This window comes from Neoarius graeffei, chromosome 24, assembly GCF_027579695.1.
Source record: "Neoarius graeffei isolate fNeoGra1 chromosome 24, fNeoGra1.pri, whole genome shotgun sequence".
Classification (NCBI taxonomy): Eukaryota; Metazoa; Chordata; class Actinopteri; order Siluriformes; family Ariidae; genus Neoarius; species Neoarius graeffei.
The window spans coordinates 19,606,522-19,626,058 of NC_083592.1; the positions used below are offsets into that span (position 1 = coordinate 19,606,522).

Below are 19,537 nucleotides of genomic sequence, written 5' to 3' on the forward strand. Positions count from 1 at the left end.
AGAGTAGATCAGACCCAAGATGCAGACTGTGCAAAGAAGCCCCTGAAACAGTCCAGCACATAGTAGCGGGGTGTAAGATGCTAGCTGGATCAGTATACATGGAGAGGCACAACCAAGTGGCTGGGATAGTATACAGGAACATCTGCAACCAGTATGGAATAGAAGTACCCAAGTCCCAATGGGCCATACCACAGAAGGTGGCTGAGAACAACAGGGCCAAGGTTCTGTGGGACTTCAGCTTCCAGACTGACAAACAGATCCTGGCTAACCAACCGGACATGGTGGTGGACAAAGAGCAGAAGAGGGTGGTGGTGATGATAGATGTGGCGATCCCAGCTGACGCCAACATCAGGAAGAAGGAACATGAGAAACTTGAGAAGTATCAAGGGTTGAAAGAGCAGCTGTAACGGATGTGGAAGGTCAAGGGTCGCGTGGTCCCCGTGGTAGTGGGGGCACTTGGGGCAGTAACCCCCAAACTGGGAGAGTGGCTCCAGCAAATCCCAGGAACAACATCTGAAGCCTCAGTCCAGAAGAGCGCAGTCCTAGGAACATCGAAGATACTGCGCAGAACCCTGAAACTCCCAGGCCTCTGGTAGAGGACCCGAGCTTGAGGATGACACGGATACCACCCCCCCCCCACCCCCCCCACTCCCCCACCGGGGGTGAGAAGGAGATTTTATATATATATATACACACACACACATACACACGCGCGCGTGTATATATGTGTGTGTGTATAATATATACACACACGCGCGCATACACTATAATCCCGATTCCAAAAAAGTTGGGACAAAGTACAAATTGTAAATAAAAATGGAATGCAATGATGTGGAAGTTTCAAAATTCCATATTTTATTCAGAATAGAACATAGATGACATATCAAATGTTTAAACTGAGAAAATGTATCATTTTAAAGAGGAAAAATTAGGTGATTTTAAATTTCATGAAAACAACACATCTCAAAGTTGGGACAAGGCCATGTTTACCACTGTGAGACATCCCCTTTTCTCTTTACAACAGTCTGTAAACGTCTGGGGACTGAGGAGACAAGTTGCTCAAGTTTAGGGATAGGAATGTTAACCCATTCTTGTCTAATGTCGGATTCTAGTTGCTCAACTGTCTTAGATCTTTTTTGTCGTATCTTCCGTTTTATGATGCGCCAAATGTTTTCTATGGGTGAAAGATCTGGACTGCAGGCTGGCCAGTTCAGTACCCAGACCCTTCTTCTAGGCAGCCATGATGCTGTAATTGATGCAGTATGTGGTTTGGCATTGTCATGTTGGAAAATGCAAGGTCTTCCCTGAAAGAGACGTCGTCTGGATGGGAGCATATGTTGCTCTAGAACCTGGATATACGTTTCAGCATTGATGGTGTCTTTCCAGATGTGTAAGCTGCCCATGCCACACGCACTAATGCAACCCCATACCATCAGAGATGCAGGCTTCTGAACTGAGCGCTGATAACTTGGTCGTCCTTCTCCTCTTTAGTCCGAATGACACGGCGTCCCTGATTTCCATAAAGAACTTCAAATTTTGATACGTCTGACCACAGAACAGTTTTCCACTTTGCCACAGTCCATTTTAAATGAGCCTTGGCCCAGAAAAGACATCTGCGCTTCTGGATCATGTTTAGATACGGCTTCTTCTTTGAACTAGAGAGGTTTAGCTGGCAACGGCGGATGGCATGGTGAATTGTGTTCACAGATGATGTTCTCTGGAAATATTCCTGAGCCCATTTTGTGATTTCCAATACAGAAGCATGCCTGTATGTGATGTAGTGCCGTCTAAGGGCCTGAAGATCACGGGCACCCAGTATGGTTTTCCGGCCTTGACCCTTACGCACAGAGATTCTTCCAGATTCTCTGAATCTTTTGATGATATTATGCACTGTAGATGATATTTTCAAACTCTTGGCAATTTTACACTGTCTAACTCCTTTCTGATATTGCTCCACTATTTGTCGGTGCAGAATTAGGGGGATTGGTGATCCTCTTCCCATCTTTACTTCTGAGAGCTACTGCCACTCCAAGATGCTCTTTTTATACCCAGTCATATCAACGGCCTATTGCCAATTGACCTAATGAGTTGCAATTCCTTTTTTGTACCTTTAACTTTTCCAGCCTCTTATTGCCCCTGTCCAAACTTTTTTGAGATGTGTTGCTGTCATGAAATTTCAAATGAGCCAATATTTGGCCTGAAATTTCAAAATGTCTCACTTTCGACATGTGATATGTTGTCTATGTTCTATTGTGAATACAATATCAGTTTTTGAGATTTGTAAATTATTGCATTCCATTTTTATTTACAATTTTTACTTTGTCCCAACTTTTTTGGAATCGGGTTTTTTTATACACACACGTATATAAAAACACACACACACAAGTTGGGACACTCTGTAAAGCATGAATAAAAACAATGAGAGAATCTGCCAATCATGGAAACTATATTTCTTTGAAAATAGTACAAAGACAACATATCAAATGTTGAAACTGAGATTTTATTGTTTTTTGAAAAAATATATGCTCATTTTGAATTTGATGTCAGCAACAAGTTTCAAAAAAGTTGGGACAGGGGCAACAAAAGACTGAAAAAGTTGCATAATGGTAAAAAATATAATAATAATTTGGTTAATTGGCAACAGGTCAGTAACATGATTGGGTATAAAAAGAGCATCCCAGAGAGGTGGAGTCTCTCAGAAGTAAAGACATGGCAGGGTTCACTGCTCTGTGAAAGACTGCATGGGCAAACAGCACAACAATTTAAGAACAATGTTCCTCAATGTAAAACCACAAAGAATTTGTGGATCACATCATCTATGGTCCATAATATTAAAAGATTGAGAGAATCTGGAGAAATCTCGGTATGCAAGAGACAAGGCTGAAAACTGACACTGGCTGCCTGTGATCTTCAGGCCCTCAGGAGACACTGCATTAAAAGCAGACACGTGTCTGTAGTGGAAATCATTGTATGGGCTCAGGAACACTTCAGAAAACCATAGTCTGTGAAAACACTTCATTACTGCATCCACAAATGCAAGTTAAAACCAGATATAAACAACATCCAGAAACACCGCCCCCTTCTCTGGGCCCGAGCTCTTTTATGATGGACTGAGGCAAAGTGGAAAACTGTCCCGAGGTCTGACGATTCAAAAGTAGAAATTCTTTTTAGAAATCACAGACACCACGTTCTCCAGGCTAAAGAGGAGAGGGACCATCCGGCTTATCAGTGCACAGTTCAAAAGCAGCATCTGTGATGGTATGGGGGGCATTAGTGCACATGACATGGGTAGCTTGTACATCTGGGAAAGCATCATTAATGCTGAATGATATATACACGTTTCAGAGCAATATGCTGCCATCCAGACTAAATCTTTTTCAGGGAAGGCCTTCCTTCTTTCAGCAAGATAACGACAAACCGCTTCCTGCACATATTACAACTGCATGGCTCCGTAGTAAAAGAGTCCGGGTGCTAAACTGGCCTGCTGCAGTCCAGACCTGTCTCCCAGTTAAAAAAAAAAAAATTTGGCGCATTATGAAGTGCAAAATACAACAAAGGAGATCCCAAACTGTTGAGCAGCTGAAATTGTATGTCAGAAAAGAACGGGACAACATTTCTCTTTGAGATCTACAGCAATTGGTCTCCTCAGTTCCCAAACGTTTACAGAGTGTTGTTAAAAGTAGAGGTGATGCAGCACAGTAGTAAACACGCCCCTGTCCCAACTTTTCTGAAATGTGTTGCTGACATCAAATTCAAAATGAGCATATATTTTTCAAAAAACAATACAATTTCTCAGTTTCAACACTTGATATGTTGTCTTTGTACTATTTTCAATGAACTATAGGGTTTTCATGATTTGCAAATTATCGCATTCTGTTTTTATTTACAGTTTACACAGCGTTCCAACATTTTTGGAATTGGGGTTTTGTGTGTGTATATATATGAGAGAGACACACACACACACACATATATATATATATATATATATATATATATATATATATATATATATATATATATACACACAACCCCGATTCCAAAAAATTTGGGACAAAGTACAAATTGTAAATAAAAACAGAATGCAATGATGTGGAAGTTTCAAAATTCCATATTTTATTCAGAATAGAACATAGATGACATATCAAATGTTTAAACATTGAGAAAATGTATCATTTAAAGAGAAAAATTAGGTGATTTTAAATTTCATGACGACACATCTCAAAAAAGTTGGGACAAGGCCATGTTTACCACTGTGAGACATCCCCTTTTCTCTTTACAACAGTCTGTAAACGTCTGGGGACTGAGGAGACGAGTTGCTGAAGTTTAGGGATAGGAATGTTAACCCATTCTTGTCTAATGTAGGATTCTAGTTGCTCAACTGTCTAAGGTCTTTTTTGTCGTATCTTCCGTTTTATGATGCGCCAAATGTTTTCTATGGGTGAAAGATCTGGACTGCAGGCTGGCCAGTTCAGTAGCCGGACCCTTCTTCTACGCAGCCATGATGCTGTAATTGATGCAGTATGTGGTTTGGCATTGTCATGTTGGAAAATGCAAGGTCTTCCCTGAAAGAGACATCGTCTGGATGGGAGCATATGTTGCTCTAGAACCTGGATATACAGTGGTGCTTGAAAGTTTGTGAACCCTTTAGAATGTTCTATATTTCTGCATAAATATGACCTAAAACATCATCAGATTTTCACACAAGTCCTAAAAGTAAATAAAGAGAACCAAGTTAAACAAATGAGACAAAAATATTATACTTGGTAATTTAGTTATTGAGGAATATGATCCAATATTACATATCTGTGAGTGGCAAAAGTATGTGAACCTCTAGGATTAGCAGTTAATTTGAAGGTGAAATTAGGCTACGTTTACACTAGACCGTATCTGTCTCGTTTTCTTCGCGGATGCACTGTCCGTTTACATTAAACCGCCTGGAAATGCCTGGAAACGGGAATCCGCCAGTGTCCACGTATTCAATCCAGATCGTGTCTGATCCGGTGCTGTGTAAACATTCAGAATACGCGGATATGCTGTGCTGAGCTCTAGCTGGCGTCTCATTGGACAACGTCACTGTGACATCCACCTTCCTGATTCGCTGGCGTTGGTCATGTGACACGACTGCTGAAAAACGGCGCGGTCTTCCGCCTTGTATCACCTTTCATTAAAGAGTATAAAAGTATGAAAATACTGCAAATACTGATGCAAATACTGCCCATTGTGTAGTTATGATGGTCTTTAGGCTTGCCATCCTTCCACTTGCAAGTGGTAAGTGATATGCGCTGGGATCACACACACAGCGGCTCAGTCCCGAATCACAGCTTGTGCACTTCACTCGCGCGCTGTGTGAGCTGCGCAGGGCCGGAGTGCGCACCCTCCAGAGGGCACTCGCTGTTCAGGGCGGAGTGATTTGGAGCGCAGGATGCCTGCGGAGCCGAGCGTATCCGCGTATTGGCGTTGCTGTGTGCACGGCTAATGGTTTTAGTGTAAACGCGAATCGTTTTAAGAACATTAATCTGATGATCCGCTGATTCGACGTAATGTAAACGTAGCCTTAGTGTCAGGTGTTTTCAATCAATGGGATGACAATCAGGTGTGAGTGGGCACCCTGTTTTATTTAAAGAACAGGGATCTAACAAAGTCTGATCTTCACAACACGTTTGTGGAAGTGTATCATGGCACGAACAAAGGAGATTTCTGAGGACCTCAGAAAAATTATTGTTGATGCTCATCAGGCTGTAAAAGGTTACAAAACCATCTCTAAAGAGTTTGGACTTCACCAATCCACAGTCAGACAGATTGTGTACAAATAGAGGAAATTGTTGTAGGGCACGAACTGACAGTAGAAGGCGTGACCAACCTGTCAATCCAGACAGGAAGGCCACGCCTTCGGAAACATCAGCTGATAAAAGATGCGTCACCAATAACATCCGGTGACACTCTGAGGAAGACGACAGTCGTACGTCGAAACATGTCAGGTAAACAAACCTAAAAAATTTAGATGTCTGATAAAGAAAAAAACTAACGAGATTTCTGAGGACCTCAGAAAAAGCGTTGTTGATGCTCATCAGGCTGGAAAAGGTTACAAAACCATCTCTAAAGAGTTTGGACTCCACCAATCCACAGTCAGACAGATGGTGTACAAATGGAGGAAATTCAAGACCATTGTTACCTTCCCCAGGAGTGGTCGACCAACAAAGATCACTCCAAGAGCAAGGCGTGTAATGGTCGACGAGGTCACAAAGGACCCCAGGATAACTTTTAAGCAGCCGAAGGCCTCTCTCACATTGGCTAATGTTAATGTTCATGAGTCCACCATCAGGAGAACACTGAACAACAATGGTGTGCATGGCAGGCTTGCAAGGAGAAAGCCACTGCTCTCCAAAATGAACATTGCTGGCCATCTGCAGTTTGCTAAAGATCACGTGGACAAGCCAGAAGGCTATTGGAAAAATGTTTTGTGGACTGATGAGACCAAAATAGAACTTTTTGGTTTAAATGAGAAGCATTATGTTTGGAGAAAGGAAAACACTGCATTCCAGCATAAGAACCTTATCCCATCTGTGAAACATGGTGGTGGTAGTATCATGGTTTGGGCCTGTTTTGCTGCATCTGGGCCAGGACAGGTTGCCATCATTGATGGAACAATGAATTCTGAATTATACCAGTGAATTCTAAAGGAAAAATGTCAGGACATCTGTCCATGAACTGAATCTCAAGAGAAGGTGGGTCATGCAGCAAGACAACGACCCTAAGCACACAAGTTGTTCTACCAAAGAATGGTTAAAGAAGAATAAAGTTAATGTTTTGGAATGGCCAAGTCAAAGTCCTGACCTTAATCCAATCGAAATGTTGTGGAAGGACCTGAAGCGAGCAGTTCATGTGAGGAAACCCACCAACATCCCAGAGTTGAAGCTGTTCTGTACGGAGGAACGGGCTAAAATTCCTCCAAGCCGATGTGCAGGACTGATCAACAGTTACCGCAAACGTTTAGTTGCAGTTATTGCTGCACAAGGGGATCACACCAGATACTGAAAGCAAAGGTTCACATACTTTTGCCACTCACAGATATGTAATATTGGATCATTTTCCTCAATAAATAAATGACCAAGTATAATATTTTTGTCTCATTGGGGTTCCCTTTATCTACTTATAGGACTTGCGTGAAAATCTGATGATGTTTTAGGCCATATTTATGCAGAAATTTAGAAAATTCTAAAGGGTTCACAAACTTTCAAGCACCACTGTATATACACACACACACACACACACACACACACTGTATATATGTGTGTGTATACATACATGTATGTATGTATGTATGTGTATATATACATACACATATATATATATATATATATATATATATATATATATATATATATATATATATAAAATGTGTGTGTGTATATATATATAAAATGTGTGTGTGTGTGTGTGTGTATATATATATATATATATATATATATATATATATATATATATATATATATGTATATATATATATATATATATATATATATATATATATATATATATATGTATGCATGAGTGTGTGTGTGTATGTATATGTGTATGTTGCTAGGGAACCAGGGCAAACTGATGAGAAATGGGCATGGGCTACTGGAACAAGACATCGATGGACGAGGACAGAAAATACGGATTTGCTGGAATGCTACTATACAAGCAATCCCAGAGAGAGGGGATACATGCAGCGAATGTGGGACCATTGGATACTTCGAAACCCACAATCAAGGCTAACAAAGAAACAGCTATTAGTCCAGTGTTCCAACATCCGTAATCGAAATGTACTATCACAGCTAGAGATTAATGAAATACAACAACGATGCTACGGCAAGGGGGAGCCAGGAAGACAGGTCAGCGGGGAGATGTCATCATCATCCCCACAACCAGAGATTGGGTACCAAGCCCCAACAGCTAACAGCCTCAACACAAGAGCTGCTGACCTGAGAAGGAAGATCGTGACCCAACTGGAAATCTGGAGCCCCCGACGAATACCGAAGCTGAGTTGCCAAGTACCTTCAGAAGATCTACTAGTAGATGTGAATGCTGCTCTGAAGACAATCTCCACAAGAACCATCACTGAGACCAACAAGCTGATGCACAGTACAGCAACAGTAATCATGGGGATGCTTGGACACAAGGTGGGCTCGGGACATAACAAACAGTATCCACCATGGAAGAGACGATTAGAGGCCAAGATAAAGGCAGCACGGAGAGAAGTTAGCCAGCTAGCTGAACTACAGAAAGGGAACATGGTGAATAAAGGGGCACCCAGGAAGTACAACTCACTCTCCATTCCAGAGGCACTCGAAACTGCCAAACAGCGACTAACAGCTCTGGCCACCCGGTTGAAGAGAGACACCAAGAAGGGAGAAGCCAGAAGAATAAACAAGCTGTTCTCCACTGAACCAGCCAAGGTGTACTCTCAGTGGCAGGGGAACAACAACCAGTCAGACCCACCAAGAGCTGAGGTGGAAAAATACTGGAAAGATGTATGGGAAAGAAAGGCATCACACAACACCGATGCCCAATGGTTAGTGGACCTAAGAGCTGGCCACAGCAACCTCCCAGAACAAGAACCAGTAACCATCTCAATGGCAGACATCCAAGAAAAAGTGTCAAAGATGAAGAGCTGGACAGCACCAGGCCCCGATATGATCCATACGTACTGGCTGAAGAAGCTAACTGCACTCCATGAACGCCTAGCAGCACAGATGAACCAGCTGCTGAGGGATGGAACCTACCCAGAATGGCTAACCCAAGGCAGGACGGTCCTAATCATGAAGGACCCCCAGAAGGGACCCATCCCATCCAACTACCGGCCAATTACCTGTCTCTGCACAACATGGAAGGCCCTGTCAGGCATCATTGCGGCAAAAATGAGTAAGCATGTGGCTCAATACATGAGCGAGGCACAGAAAGGAATTGGCAGCAACACCAGAGGAGCCAAGCACCAGCTACTGGTCGATAGAACAGTCGCCCGAGACTGTAAGAAGAGACAGACCAACCTGTGCACTGCCTGGATTGACTACAAGAAAGCCTACGACTCAATGCCACACACATGGATACTGGAATGTCTGGAACTGTATAAGATCAACAGGAACCTAAGGACCTTCATCCAGAACTCGATGGAAATGTGGAAGACAACCCTAGAGGCTAACTCAAAACCCATTGCCCAAGTCAACATCAAGTGCGGCATATACCAAGGAGATGCGCTATCACCACTGTTGTTCTGCATAGGCCTGAACCCCCTCAGTCAGATCATCACGAAGAGCGGCTACGGGTACCGATTCCGTAGTGGGGCAACAATCAGCCACCTGCTCTACGTGGATGACATCAAGCTGTATGCCAGGAACGAACGAGAAATAGACTCGCTGATCCACACCACCTGGATCTACAGCGATGACATAGGGATGTCATTCGGATTGGACAAGTGTGGCCGGATGGTCTCAAAGAGAGGCAAGATGATCCGGACTGAGGGTATTGACCTACCAGAGGGCAACGTAGGTGATATCCAAGACAGCTACAAGTACCTTGGCATCCCACAGGCTAATGGAAACCATGCAGAGGCCACAAGGAAGTCAACCACAGCCAAATACCTCCAGAGAGTAAGGCAGGTCCTGAAAAGTCAGCTGAATGGTAAGAACAAGGTCCGAGCCATCAACATGTACGCACTACCAGTCATCAGATACCCCGCTGGTATCATAAACTGGCCAAAGGAGGAGATAGAAGCCACAGATATCAAGACTAGAAAGCTCCTCACCATGCATGGAGGGTTCCACCCCAAGTCCAGCACCCTGAGACTATACACTAAGCGGAAAGAGGGAGGCCGAGGGCTAGTGAGCGTCAAGACCACGGTCCAGGATGAAACATCGAAAATCCGAGAATACATCAGAAAGATGGCCCCAAAGGATGAACTGCTAAGTGAATGTCTCAGGCAGCAGAACCCTGATGAGAGTGCAGAGGAGGAGGAGGAACAGACAACCTGGAGGGACAAACCCCTACATGGCATGTACCACCGTCAGATAGAGGAAGTGGCTGATATCAAGAAATCCTACCAGTGGCTGGATAATGCAGGACTGACAGACAGTACAGAGGCACTAATCATGGCAGCACAAGAACAGGTCATAAGCACAAGAGCCATAGAGGCCAGGATCTACCAGAGTAGATCAGACCCAAGATGCAGACTGTGCAAAGAAGCCCCTGAAACAGTCCAGCACATAGTAGCAGGGTGTAAGATGCTAGCTGGATCAGCACACATGGAGAGGCACAACCAAGTGGCTGGGATAGTATACAGGAACATCTGCAACCAGTATGGAATAGAAGTACCCAAGTCCCAATGGGCCATACCACAGAAGGTGGCTGAGAACAACAGGGCCAAGGTTCTGTGGGACTTCAGCTTCCAGACTGACAAACAGATCCTGGCTAACCAACCGGACATGGTGGTGGACAAAGAGCAGAAGAGGGTGGTGGTGATGATAGATGTGGCGATCCCAGCTGACGCCAACATCAGGAAGAAGGAACATGAGAAACTTGAGAAGTATCAAGGGTTGAAAGAGCAGCTGTAACGGATGTGGAAGGTCAAGGGTTGCGTGGTCCCCGTGGTAGTGGGGGCACTTGAGGCAGTAACCCCCAAACTGGGAGAGTGGCTCCAGCAAATCCCAGGAACAACATCTGAAGCCTCAGTCCAGAAGAGCGCAGTCCTAGGAACATTGAAGATACTGCGCAGAACCCTGAAACTCCCAGGCCTCTGGTAGAGGACCCGAGCTTGAGGATGACATGGATACCACCCCCCGCCGGGGGTGAGAAGGAGATTTTTTATATATATTTTATATATATATATACACACACACACACACTCACTCTCATGCATACATATATACATACACACACACGCATTTTATATATATGTGTGTGTGTGTGTGTGTGTATATATGTGTGTGTATATACATACGTGTGTGTGTGTGTGTGTGTGTGTATATATATATATATATATATATATATATATATATATATATATATATATATATATATACACACACACACACACACATATATATATATATATATATATATATATATATATATATATATATATATATATACACACATTATATATATATATATATATATATATATATATATATATATATATATACATATATATATATATAATGTGTGTATATATATATATATATGTGTGTGTGTATATATATATATATATATATATATATATATATATATATAAATAAATACGTGTGTGTATAATATACATACACACTAGTGCATCTCAAAAAATTAGAATTTTGTGACAGTTATTTTCCATCAGTTATTTAAGAAAGTGAAAATGCTATAGAGTCATTACACATAAACTAAAATGTTTCAAGCATTTTTCTATTTTAATTTTAATCAGTATGGCATACAGTACAAAAACAAAAAAAAAAACATCTCAAAATATTAGAATATTTCATTTTGAGTTTGAGTAAAACAGTATGAACACAGTGTATCTCTCGGTCTAGTTCAGTACACACAACCACAATCATGGGGAAGACTGCTGACTTGACTTTTGTCCTGAAGATGATCACTGATGCCCTCCACAAGGAGGGTAAGCCATAAAAGGTCATTGCTGAAAATGGTGGCTGGAAAAGGTGAGCAAGCAACAGGGATGGCCGCAGTCTTGAGAGGATTGTCAAGAAAAGTTGATTTAAGAACTTGGGAGAGCTTTACAAGGAGTGGACTGAGGCTGGTGTCAGTGTATCAAGACCCATCACGAACAGACATCTTCAAGAAAAGGGGATACAACTTTCGCATTCCTAATATCAAATTACTCCTGAGCCAGAGACAATGTCAGAAGTGTCTTATCTGGGCTAAGGAGAGAAAGAAATGGACTGTTGCTCAGTGGTCCAAAGTCCTCTTTTCAGATGAAAATACATTTTGCATTTAATTTGGAAATCACGGTTCTAGAGTCTCGAGGAAAAGTGGAGAGGCACAGAATCCAAGGTGTTTGAAGCCCTGTGTGAAGTTTCCACAGTCTGTGATGATTTGGGGTGCCGTGTCATCTGCTGGTGTTGGTCCACTGTATTTTATCAAGTCCAAAGTCAACACAGCCATCTACCAGGAGATTTTAGAGCACTTCATGCTTCCATCTGCTGACGATCTTTTTGGAGATGCTGATGTCCTTTTCCAGCAGGACTTGGCACCTACCCACAGTGCCAAAACTACTACCAAATGGTTTGCTGACCATGATATTACTGTGTTTGATCGGCCAGCCAACTTGCCTGACCTGAACCCCATAGAGAATCTATGGGGTATTGTCAAGAGGAAGATGAGAAACACCCGACCCAAAAATACAGATACGCTGAAGGCCACTATCAAAGCAACCTGGGCTTCAATAACACCTCAGCAGTGCCACAGACTGATCACCTCCATGCCACACTGCATTGATGCAGTAATTCATGGTAAAGGAGCCCCAACCAAGTACTGAGTGTATAAATGAATATACTTTTCAGAAGTTGGACATTTCTGTATTGTGAATCCTTTTTGTGATTGATCTTAGGGAAAATTCTAATAATTTGAGATACTAGATTTCTGATTTTCATGAGCTATAAGCCATAATCATCAAAATTAAAACAAAAAAGGCTTTAAATATTTCACTTTACATGTAATGAATATAGAATATATGAAAGTTTACCTTTTTGTATTAAATTATGAAAAAAAGGAACTTTTTCATGGTATTCTAATTTTTTGAGATGCACTAGTGTTGTGTGTGTGTGTAAATAAAATGTGTGTGAGAAAATAATAGGATGAATTTCTCCTGACACAAGTGCTGCTCTATACAGGCATGTTTAGACTGGACAAATTCTCACTGGACTCTCATCACAGCTCTAGAAAGCTTTGGGTTGGTGTCATTGCCAGCAAAGGATGTCATAATTAGATAATGTAAAATACTTTATCACGTTATTAAAGTTGCAGTAGGTAACCTGTATAAAAAGAAGTGCCATATTTGCTAAAACTGTCATGAGTAGTACACGAGAGAGAATTTGTGGAGAGAAAAAAAAATTCAGGCACCTCTTGCTCTACCTCATGCTTCTAATACAAAGAATCCACTATGCCTGAATCAAGACAACCACTCAGAGACAGGAGGACAATATCCTCTCACTCATGAACACTTGAAAGGATTAAAAAAATTAGCCATGTTTCTGCTTGACAGGTAATTACCAAAAAAAATTGATTTAAAAAAAAAAAACACCACAAAGTTGGTAATAATTGCAGTAGCATATAATAGCAGATATGTCACTGTCATGTTGTAGGAGGCAGGGCTGGAACGTAGTGGAGGGGGAGGGGCCTGGAAGTTGTACTGGTTCAAATTTTCAAGCTGAAATTAACTCTCTTCTGGGGCTGTGCAGCGCTGTCGCTTCACAGCAAGAAGGTTCTGGGTTCGAACCTCATGGCCGAAAGAGGCTTTTCTGTGTGGAGTTTGCATGTTCTCCCTGTGCCTGTGTGGGTTTCCTCCGGTGCTCCGGTTTCTTACCATACTTCAAAGACATGCAGATTAGGTAAAACACCCAGCCACTGGGGTTGCACAAGTGAGTGCATACTTAGTGTTGGTTCCAAGCCTGGATAGACTGGGGAAGGTTGCCTCAGGTGTAAAACCTATGCCAAATCAAATAGGCGGATCATAACTAGGATGATCTGCTGTGGTGACCCCTAACGGGAGCACCCAGAAAAAGAAGAAATCCACTCTCTGCTTAATCCTTCTGACTGCAGCTTTAATCAAATAGTAGCTTTTAGACTGTCTTCTCTGAGCAGTTTTTTTTTTTTTAAACATGACTGGTATTCTGACTTCTGAAAGAACAGATAGTATGAGATTTTTGTAGAATGTTCAGGCATTTCCTCATGCTTTGCAAACTTTTTCAGCAATTTTGTGTGTTAAGCTTTAATTTTTTTTAATTGTCTGGTTTTTTTTTTTGTTTTTTGGACAGGTTGACATATTTGATCAGACATTTGGGCCCCCAAATAATGGCTTTGATGACAGGTAATAAAATATTCAAATGATGACAACAAACTGTTGTGAATGAGCTGCTTTTAGTTCTCAGTTTCTCCATGATAGTTGTTCTGCTCCATAGGGACCTCCAGATTGACAGCTTGAAGCAAGAAATTGAGCTACTTCGAGCTGAAATTGAGAAGATCAAAGCTGAGGTAAGAAGAAGAAAAGCTTTAAAAAGATGGCTTACAGTTGCAACAGGTTAACACAATTCTTCACAAAGACAAGGAAGAACAGTGGACACCGTAGTGATAGTAATGCACAAGGTTGAAAAATGAGTTTTCTCCTTCATCACTGATTGTCTGTGCTATACAAAATTCAACTGAAATTTTATATTGGCCAATACTGCTATCAGAATTGATATGGGGAAGAGGGGGTGGGGGGATGAGACTTGTAAGTGAATTCCAAATGTATATCATGAAAATGCTCTTGTGTTGCACTGAGAACTTGGTTCTCAAAGGGTTTCACCACAAAGCTTGAACCTTGTTTACTTTTCTCGACAGACATCTAAAAATGAGAAGATGGGCACATTTAGGAACAAATTGCTGGGTTTTGCATGATCTGTGAAAACTTTCATGTCTGAATAGCACTTATTTATTAAAATTTAAAATTAACCAACTTGTCAGTTTAAATGCATGTTTAAAAAGTTGGCATGGAGGTGAAGTGGTTAGTACTGTCGCCTCACAGCATAAAAGACCTACTGGTCGACCGGGGCCTTTCTGTATGGAATTTGCATGTTGTCCTCGTACCTATGTGGGTTTCCTCTAGGTGCTCTTGTTTCTTTCTGTAGTCAAAACATCCAGATTAGGTCAACTGATTACTCTACATTGCACATAACTCTGTCTCTGTGTTAACCCTGCAGTAGACTAGCAATCTGTCCAGGGTGTGTACCCGCCTCTCGCACAAGGTCAGCTGGGATTGGTTCCAGCTCACACATGACCCACAATGTAACCCTAGCCATGATACTACCTCTACTGTGCTTGACCAAGCTTGTATGTTTTGGATCATGAGCAGATAGTTTCTTTCTCCATGCTTTGGCTTTTCCATGGTATCGGTTAATCTTGAATTCCAATATAGCTTTCTGATTCTTACTACTTGTGTTTGCACCTTGTGCTATGGCCTCTTTAATTCTGCTCTTGAAGTCTTCAAATGGTGGATTGTTTTACCTTCAGCCCTGCCTAGTAGAGGTTGTTGGGTGATGTCAGTGACTCTTTCTTCACAGCATTCAGTATGTGTCATCAACTACAGTTAGACCGCCTGTTGTATGTCTGGTTGTTAGTTGTTGGATTGCGAAGTAAATTTTCTGTTTCCCTTGAATAAAGAAAAGGGTGGCTTGTCCTCTCCAGGTTGGTGGAGAAGTCCTGCCTCAAGTGGAGGAGTTTAAGTATCTCGGGATCTTGTTCACGAGTGAGGGAAGGATAGAGCATGAGATCGACAGGCGTATCGGTGCGGCCTCCGCAGTGATGCGGTCGCTTTACCGGTCCGTCGTGGTGAAGGAGGAGCTGAGCCAAAAGGCAAAGCTCTCGATTTACCGGTCGATCTATGTTCCGACTTTCACCTGTGGTCATGAGCTTTGGGTAATGACCGAAAGAACAAGATCGCGGATACAAGCGGCCGAAATGAGTTTCCTTCACAGGGTGGCTGGGTGCTCCCTTAGAGATAGGGTGAGAAGCACAGTCACTCGGGAGGAGCTCGGAGTAGAGCCGCTGCTCCTCCACATCGAGAGGAATCAGCTGAGGTGGCTCGGGCATCTCTTTCGGATGCCTCCTGGATGCCTCCCTGGGGAGGTGTTCCAGGCATGTCCCCCCGGGAGGAGGCCCCGGGGAAGACCCAGGACACGCTGGAGGGACGATGTCTCTCGGCTGGCCTGGGAACGCCTCGGTGTTCTTCCCGAGGAGCTGGCCGAGGTGTCTGGGGAAAGGGAAGTTTGGGCTTCCATGCTCAGACTGCTGCCTCCGCGACCCGGCCCCGGATAAGCGGAAGAAGACAAGATGAGATCTTGAATAAAGATGCAAGCAGGCAAAACTTGGAGGAGAGAAGGTTTTATTTTATTTATCAGGATGGATCAGGCAGGTCAGAGGAGCAGAAGAGGTCAGCATCTCGATCTCAGGATTGACATGTAACTCAGAGGGACAGATTTTAGGGGGGCGGAGAAAACACAGGTTGGTAGGTATGCCCAATATCACCTGAATAAGTAGGAACAGTATACGTATTGTGCTGAGTACAAGCAGGGACTCCGGCAAAACTAACTATGACAGCATAACTAAAAGGGGAGAGCTAGAGAGTAACACAGGCATGAGGGAGCCCCAGGACATAAAGCAGCCAGCCACTACACAGTCAACAAACTTGAGTGAGCAAGCAAGTGGGGGACTGACAGCATCCATACATCCCAGTTTACCAAAAACACACTGTCTGAGGATTCTCCAGATCTACTCCTTTACCTCATAAACACCATTAATAAAAGGCTTGACTAAACAGATACAGTTGTGCTCATAAGTTTACATACCCTGGCAGAATTTTTGCTTTCTTGGCCTTTTTTCAGAGAATATGAATGATAACACAAAAACTTTTTTCCCCACTCATGGTTAGTGGTTGGGTGAAGCCATTTATTGACTGATAACTGTGTTTTCTATTTTTAAATCATAATGACAACAAAAAACATCCAAATGACCCTGATCAAAAGTTTACATACCCCAGTTCTTAATACCGTGTATTGCCCCCTCTAACATCAATGACAGCCTGAAGTCTTTTGTGGTAGTTGTGGATGAGGCTCTTTATTTTCTCAGATGGTAAAGCTGCCCATTCTTCTTGGCAAAAAGCCTCCAGTTCCTGTAAATTCCTGGGCTGTCTTGCATGAACTGCGCGCTTGAGATCTCCCCAGAGTGGCTCAATGATATTGAGGTCAGGAGACTGAGATGGCCACTCCAGAACCTTCACTTTGTTCTGCTGTAGCCAATGACAGGTCGACTTGGCCTTGTGTTTTGGATCGTTGTCATGTTGGAACGTCCAAGTATGTCCCATGCGCAGCTTCCGGGCTGATGAGTGCAAATTTGCCTGCAGTATTTGCTGATAACATGCTGCATTCATCTTTCCTTCAACTTTGACCAAGTTTCCTGTGCCTTTGTAGCTCACACATCCCCAAAACATCAGCGATCCACCTCCGTGCTTTACAGTAGGAATGGTGTTCCTTTCATCATAGGCCTTGTTGACACCTCTCCAAATGTAACATTTATGGTTGTGGCCAAAAAGTTCAATTTTGGTCTCATCACTCCAAATTACCTTGTTCCAGAAGTTTTGAGGCTTGCCTCTGTGCTGTTTGGCATATTGTAGGCGAGATACTTTGTGGCATTTGCTTGGTTTTAACAGAGCCCCTGATTTTCCATTTGTTAATCACAGTTTGAACACTGCTGACTGGCATCATCAATTCCTTGGATATCTTTTTGTATCCCTTTCCTGTTTTATACAGTTCATCTACCTTTTCCCGTAGATCCATTGACAATTCTTTTGCTTTCCCCATGACTCAGAATCCAGAAATGTCACTGGCTGGATGAAAGATGCAAGAGTCTGTCTGGATCCCAGAAACTCACTCAGCTTTTATGCACACACACTGATTACAAGCAAACAGATCACAGATGCCTTTAGTAGCCATTCAAACCCATTTGTGTCAACTTCTGTGCATGTTATCAGGCCAAAATCACCAGGGTATGTGAACTTTTGATCAGGGTCATTTGGGTAGTTCCTGTTGTCATTGATTTAAAAAGAGAAAACACAGTCATTTGACAATAAATGGTTTCACCCAACCACTAAGCATGAGTGGAAAAGATGTTTTTGTGTTATCATTCATATTCTCTGAAAAATGGTCAAAGAATCATAGATTCTGCCAGGGTATGTAAACTTATGAGCACAACTGTATGTTTCAGCCTTGACTTAAATGCTGAGACTGTGTCTGATTCCCAAACACTACTTGGAAGGCTGTTCCATAACTTTGGGGCTTTGTAAGAAAAGGCTCTGCCCCCTGATGTACAGTGCTCAGTGTAAATGAGTACACCCTTTTTGAAAAGTAACAACAATATCTCAATGAACACAATTTTCAAAATGTTGACAAGACAAAGTTTAATATAACATCTGTTTAACTTGTAACGTGAAAGTAAGGTTAATAATATAACTTGGATTACATATTTTTCAGTTTTACTCAAATTAGGGTGGTGCAAAAATGAGTACACCCCACTGAAAGTCTCTGGAGCAAAGTTAAATTGTAGACTACAAATGTCTAATTTAACAAGAATACAATCACAGGTGAGTCTAATTAGTCATTACACAGGTGTCCAGCAGACAGTTGACTATCAAAGGGTGTTACTTAAAGAAAGCCCCTTCCCATTTCATGCTGCCAGCAATGGCTCCACATGGAAGAGAAACGACACAAGACCTCATCTCATCTCATTATCTCTAGCCGCTTTATCCTTCTACAGGGTCGCAGGCAAGCTGGAGCCTATCCCAGCTGACTACGGGCGAAAGGCGGGGTACACCCTGGACAAGTCGCCAGGTCATCACAGGGCTGACACATAGACACAGACAACCATTCACACTCACATTCACACCTACGGTCAATTTAGAGTCACCAGTTAACCTAACCTGCATGTCTTTGGACTGTGGGGGAAACCGGAGCACCCGGAGGAAACCCACGCGGACACGGGGAGAACATGCAAACTCCGCACAGAAAGGCCCTCGCCGGCCCCGGGGCTCGAACCCAGGACCTTCTTGCTGTGAGGCGACAGCGCTAACCACTACACCACCGTGCCGCCCGACACAAGACCTGAGAAAGAAAATTATTTCTTTACACCACAAAGGTGAAGGCTACAAGATGATCAGCAAAGCTTTACTTATCAGTCAGAATACTGTAGTCAAGTTTATTTGTAAAGCGCTTTTAACAATAAACATTGTCGCAAAGCAGCTTTACAGAATTTGAACGACTTAAAACATGAGCTAATTTTATCCTTAATCTATCCCCAATGAGCAAGCCTGTGGCGATGGTGGCAAGGAAAAACTTCCTCAGACGGCATGAAGAAATCTCGAGAGGAACCAGACTCAAAAGGGAACCCATCCTCATTTGGGCAACAACAGACAGCATGACTATAATATTAACAGTTTTAACAAAAAAAGTTGTAGCAAAAGTGGTACAAAAATTTAAGAAAGATGGAACTGCAAGCATCTCACAGACGTGTCCAGGTCGTCCACGGAAGTTAACACCTCGACAGGAGCGTCGTCTGATGAGAAGGGTTGAAGAAAATCGGCATCCAAGTTCACTGCAGTTATCTAAAGAAGTAGAAAGCCAAACTGGGGTGACTATTTCCTGTGACACAATACGGTGTACACTGCAGAGGAATGGCATGCATGGATGCCATCCGCGAAAGAAGCCTCTCCTAAAACCCAGACACAAAAAAGCCCGCCTAGAGTTTGCCAGGGCCCATG

At 42.7% G+C, this 19,537-nt stretch overlaps 1 protein-coding gene across 1 annotated transcript in view; it reads left to right on the forward strand.

The window, feature by feature from the left end:
* Positions 1-19,537, forward strand: part of LOC132872216 (huntingtin-interacting protein 1-related protein-like) — a 266,642-nt gene that overhangs the window by 144,495 nt on the left and 102,610 nt on the right. The window contains exons 12-13 of the mRNA XM_060906869.1: positions 14,007-14,059; positions 14,151-14,223. Of these exons, the coding sequence (XP_060762852.1) occupies positions 14,007-14,059; positions 14,151-14,223 (126 nt within the window). The remainder of the gene's footprint in view (positions 1-14,006; positions 14,060-14,150; positions 14,224-19,537) is intronic.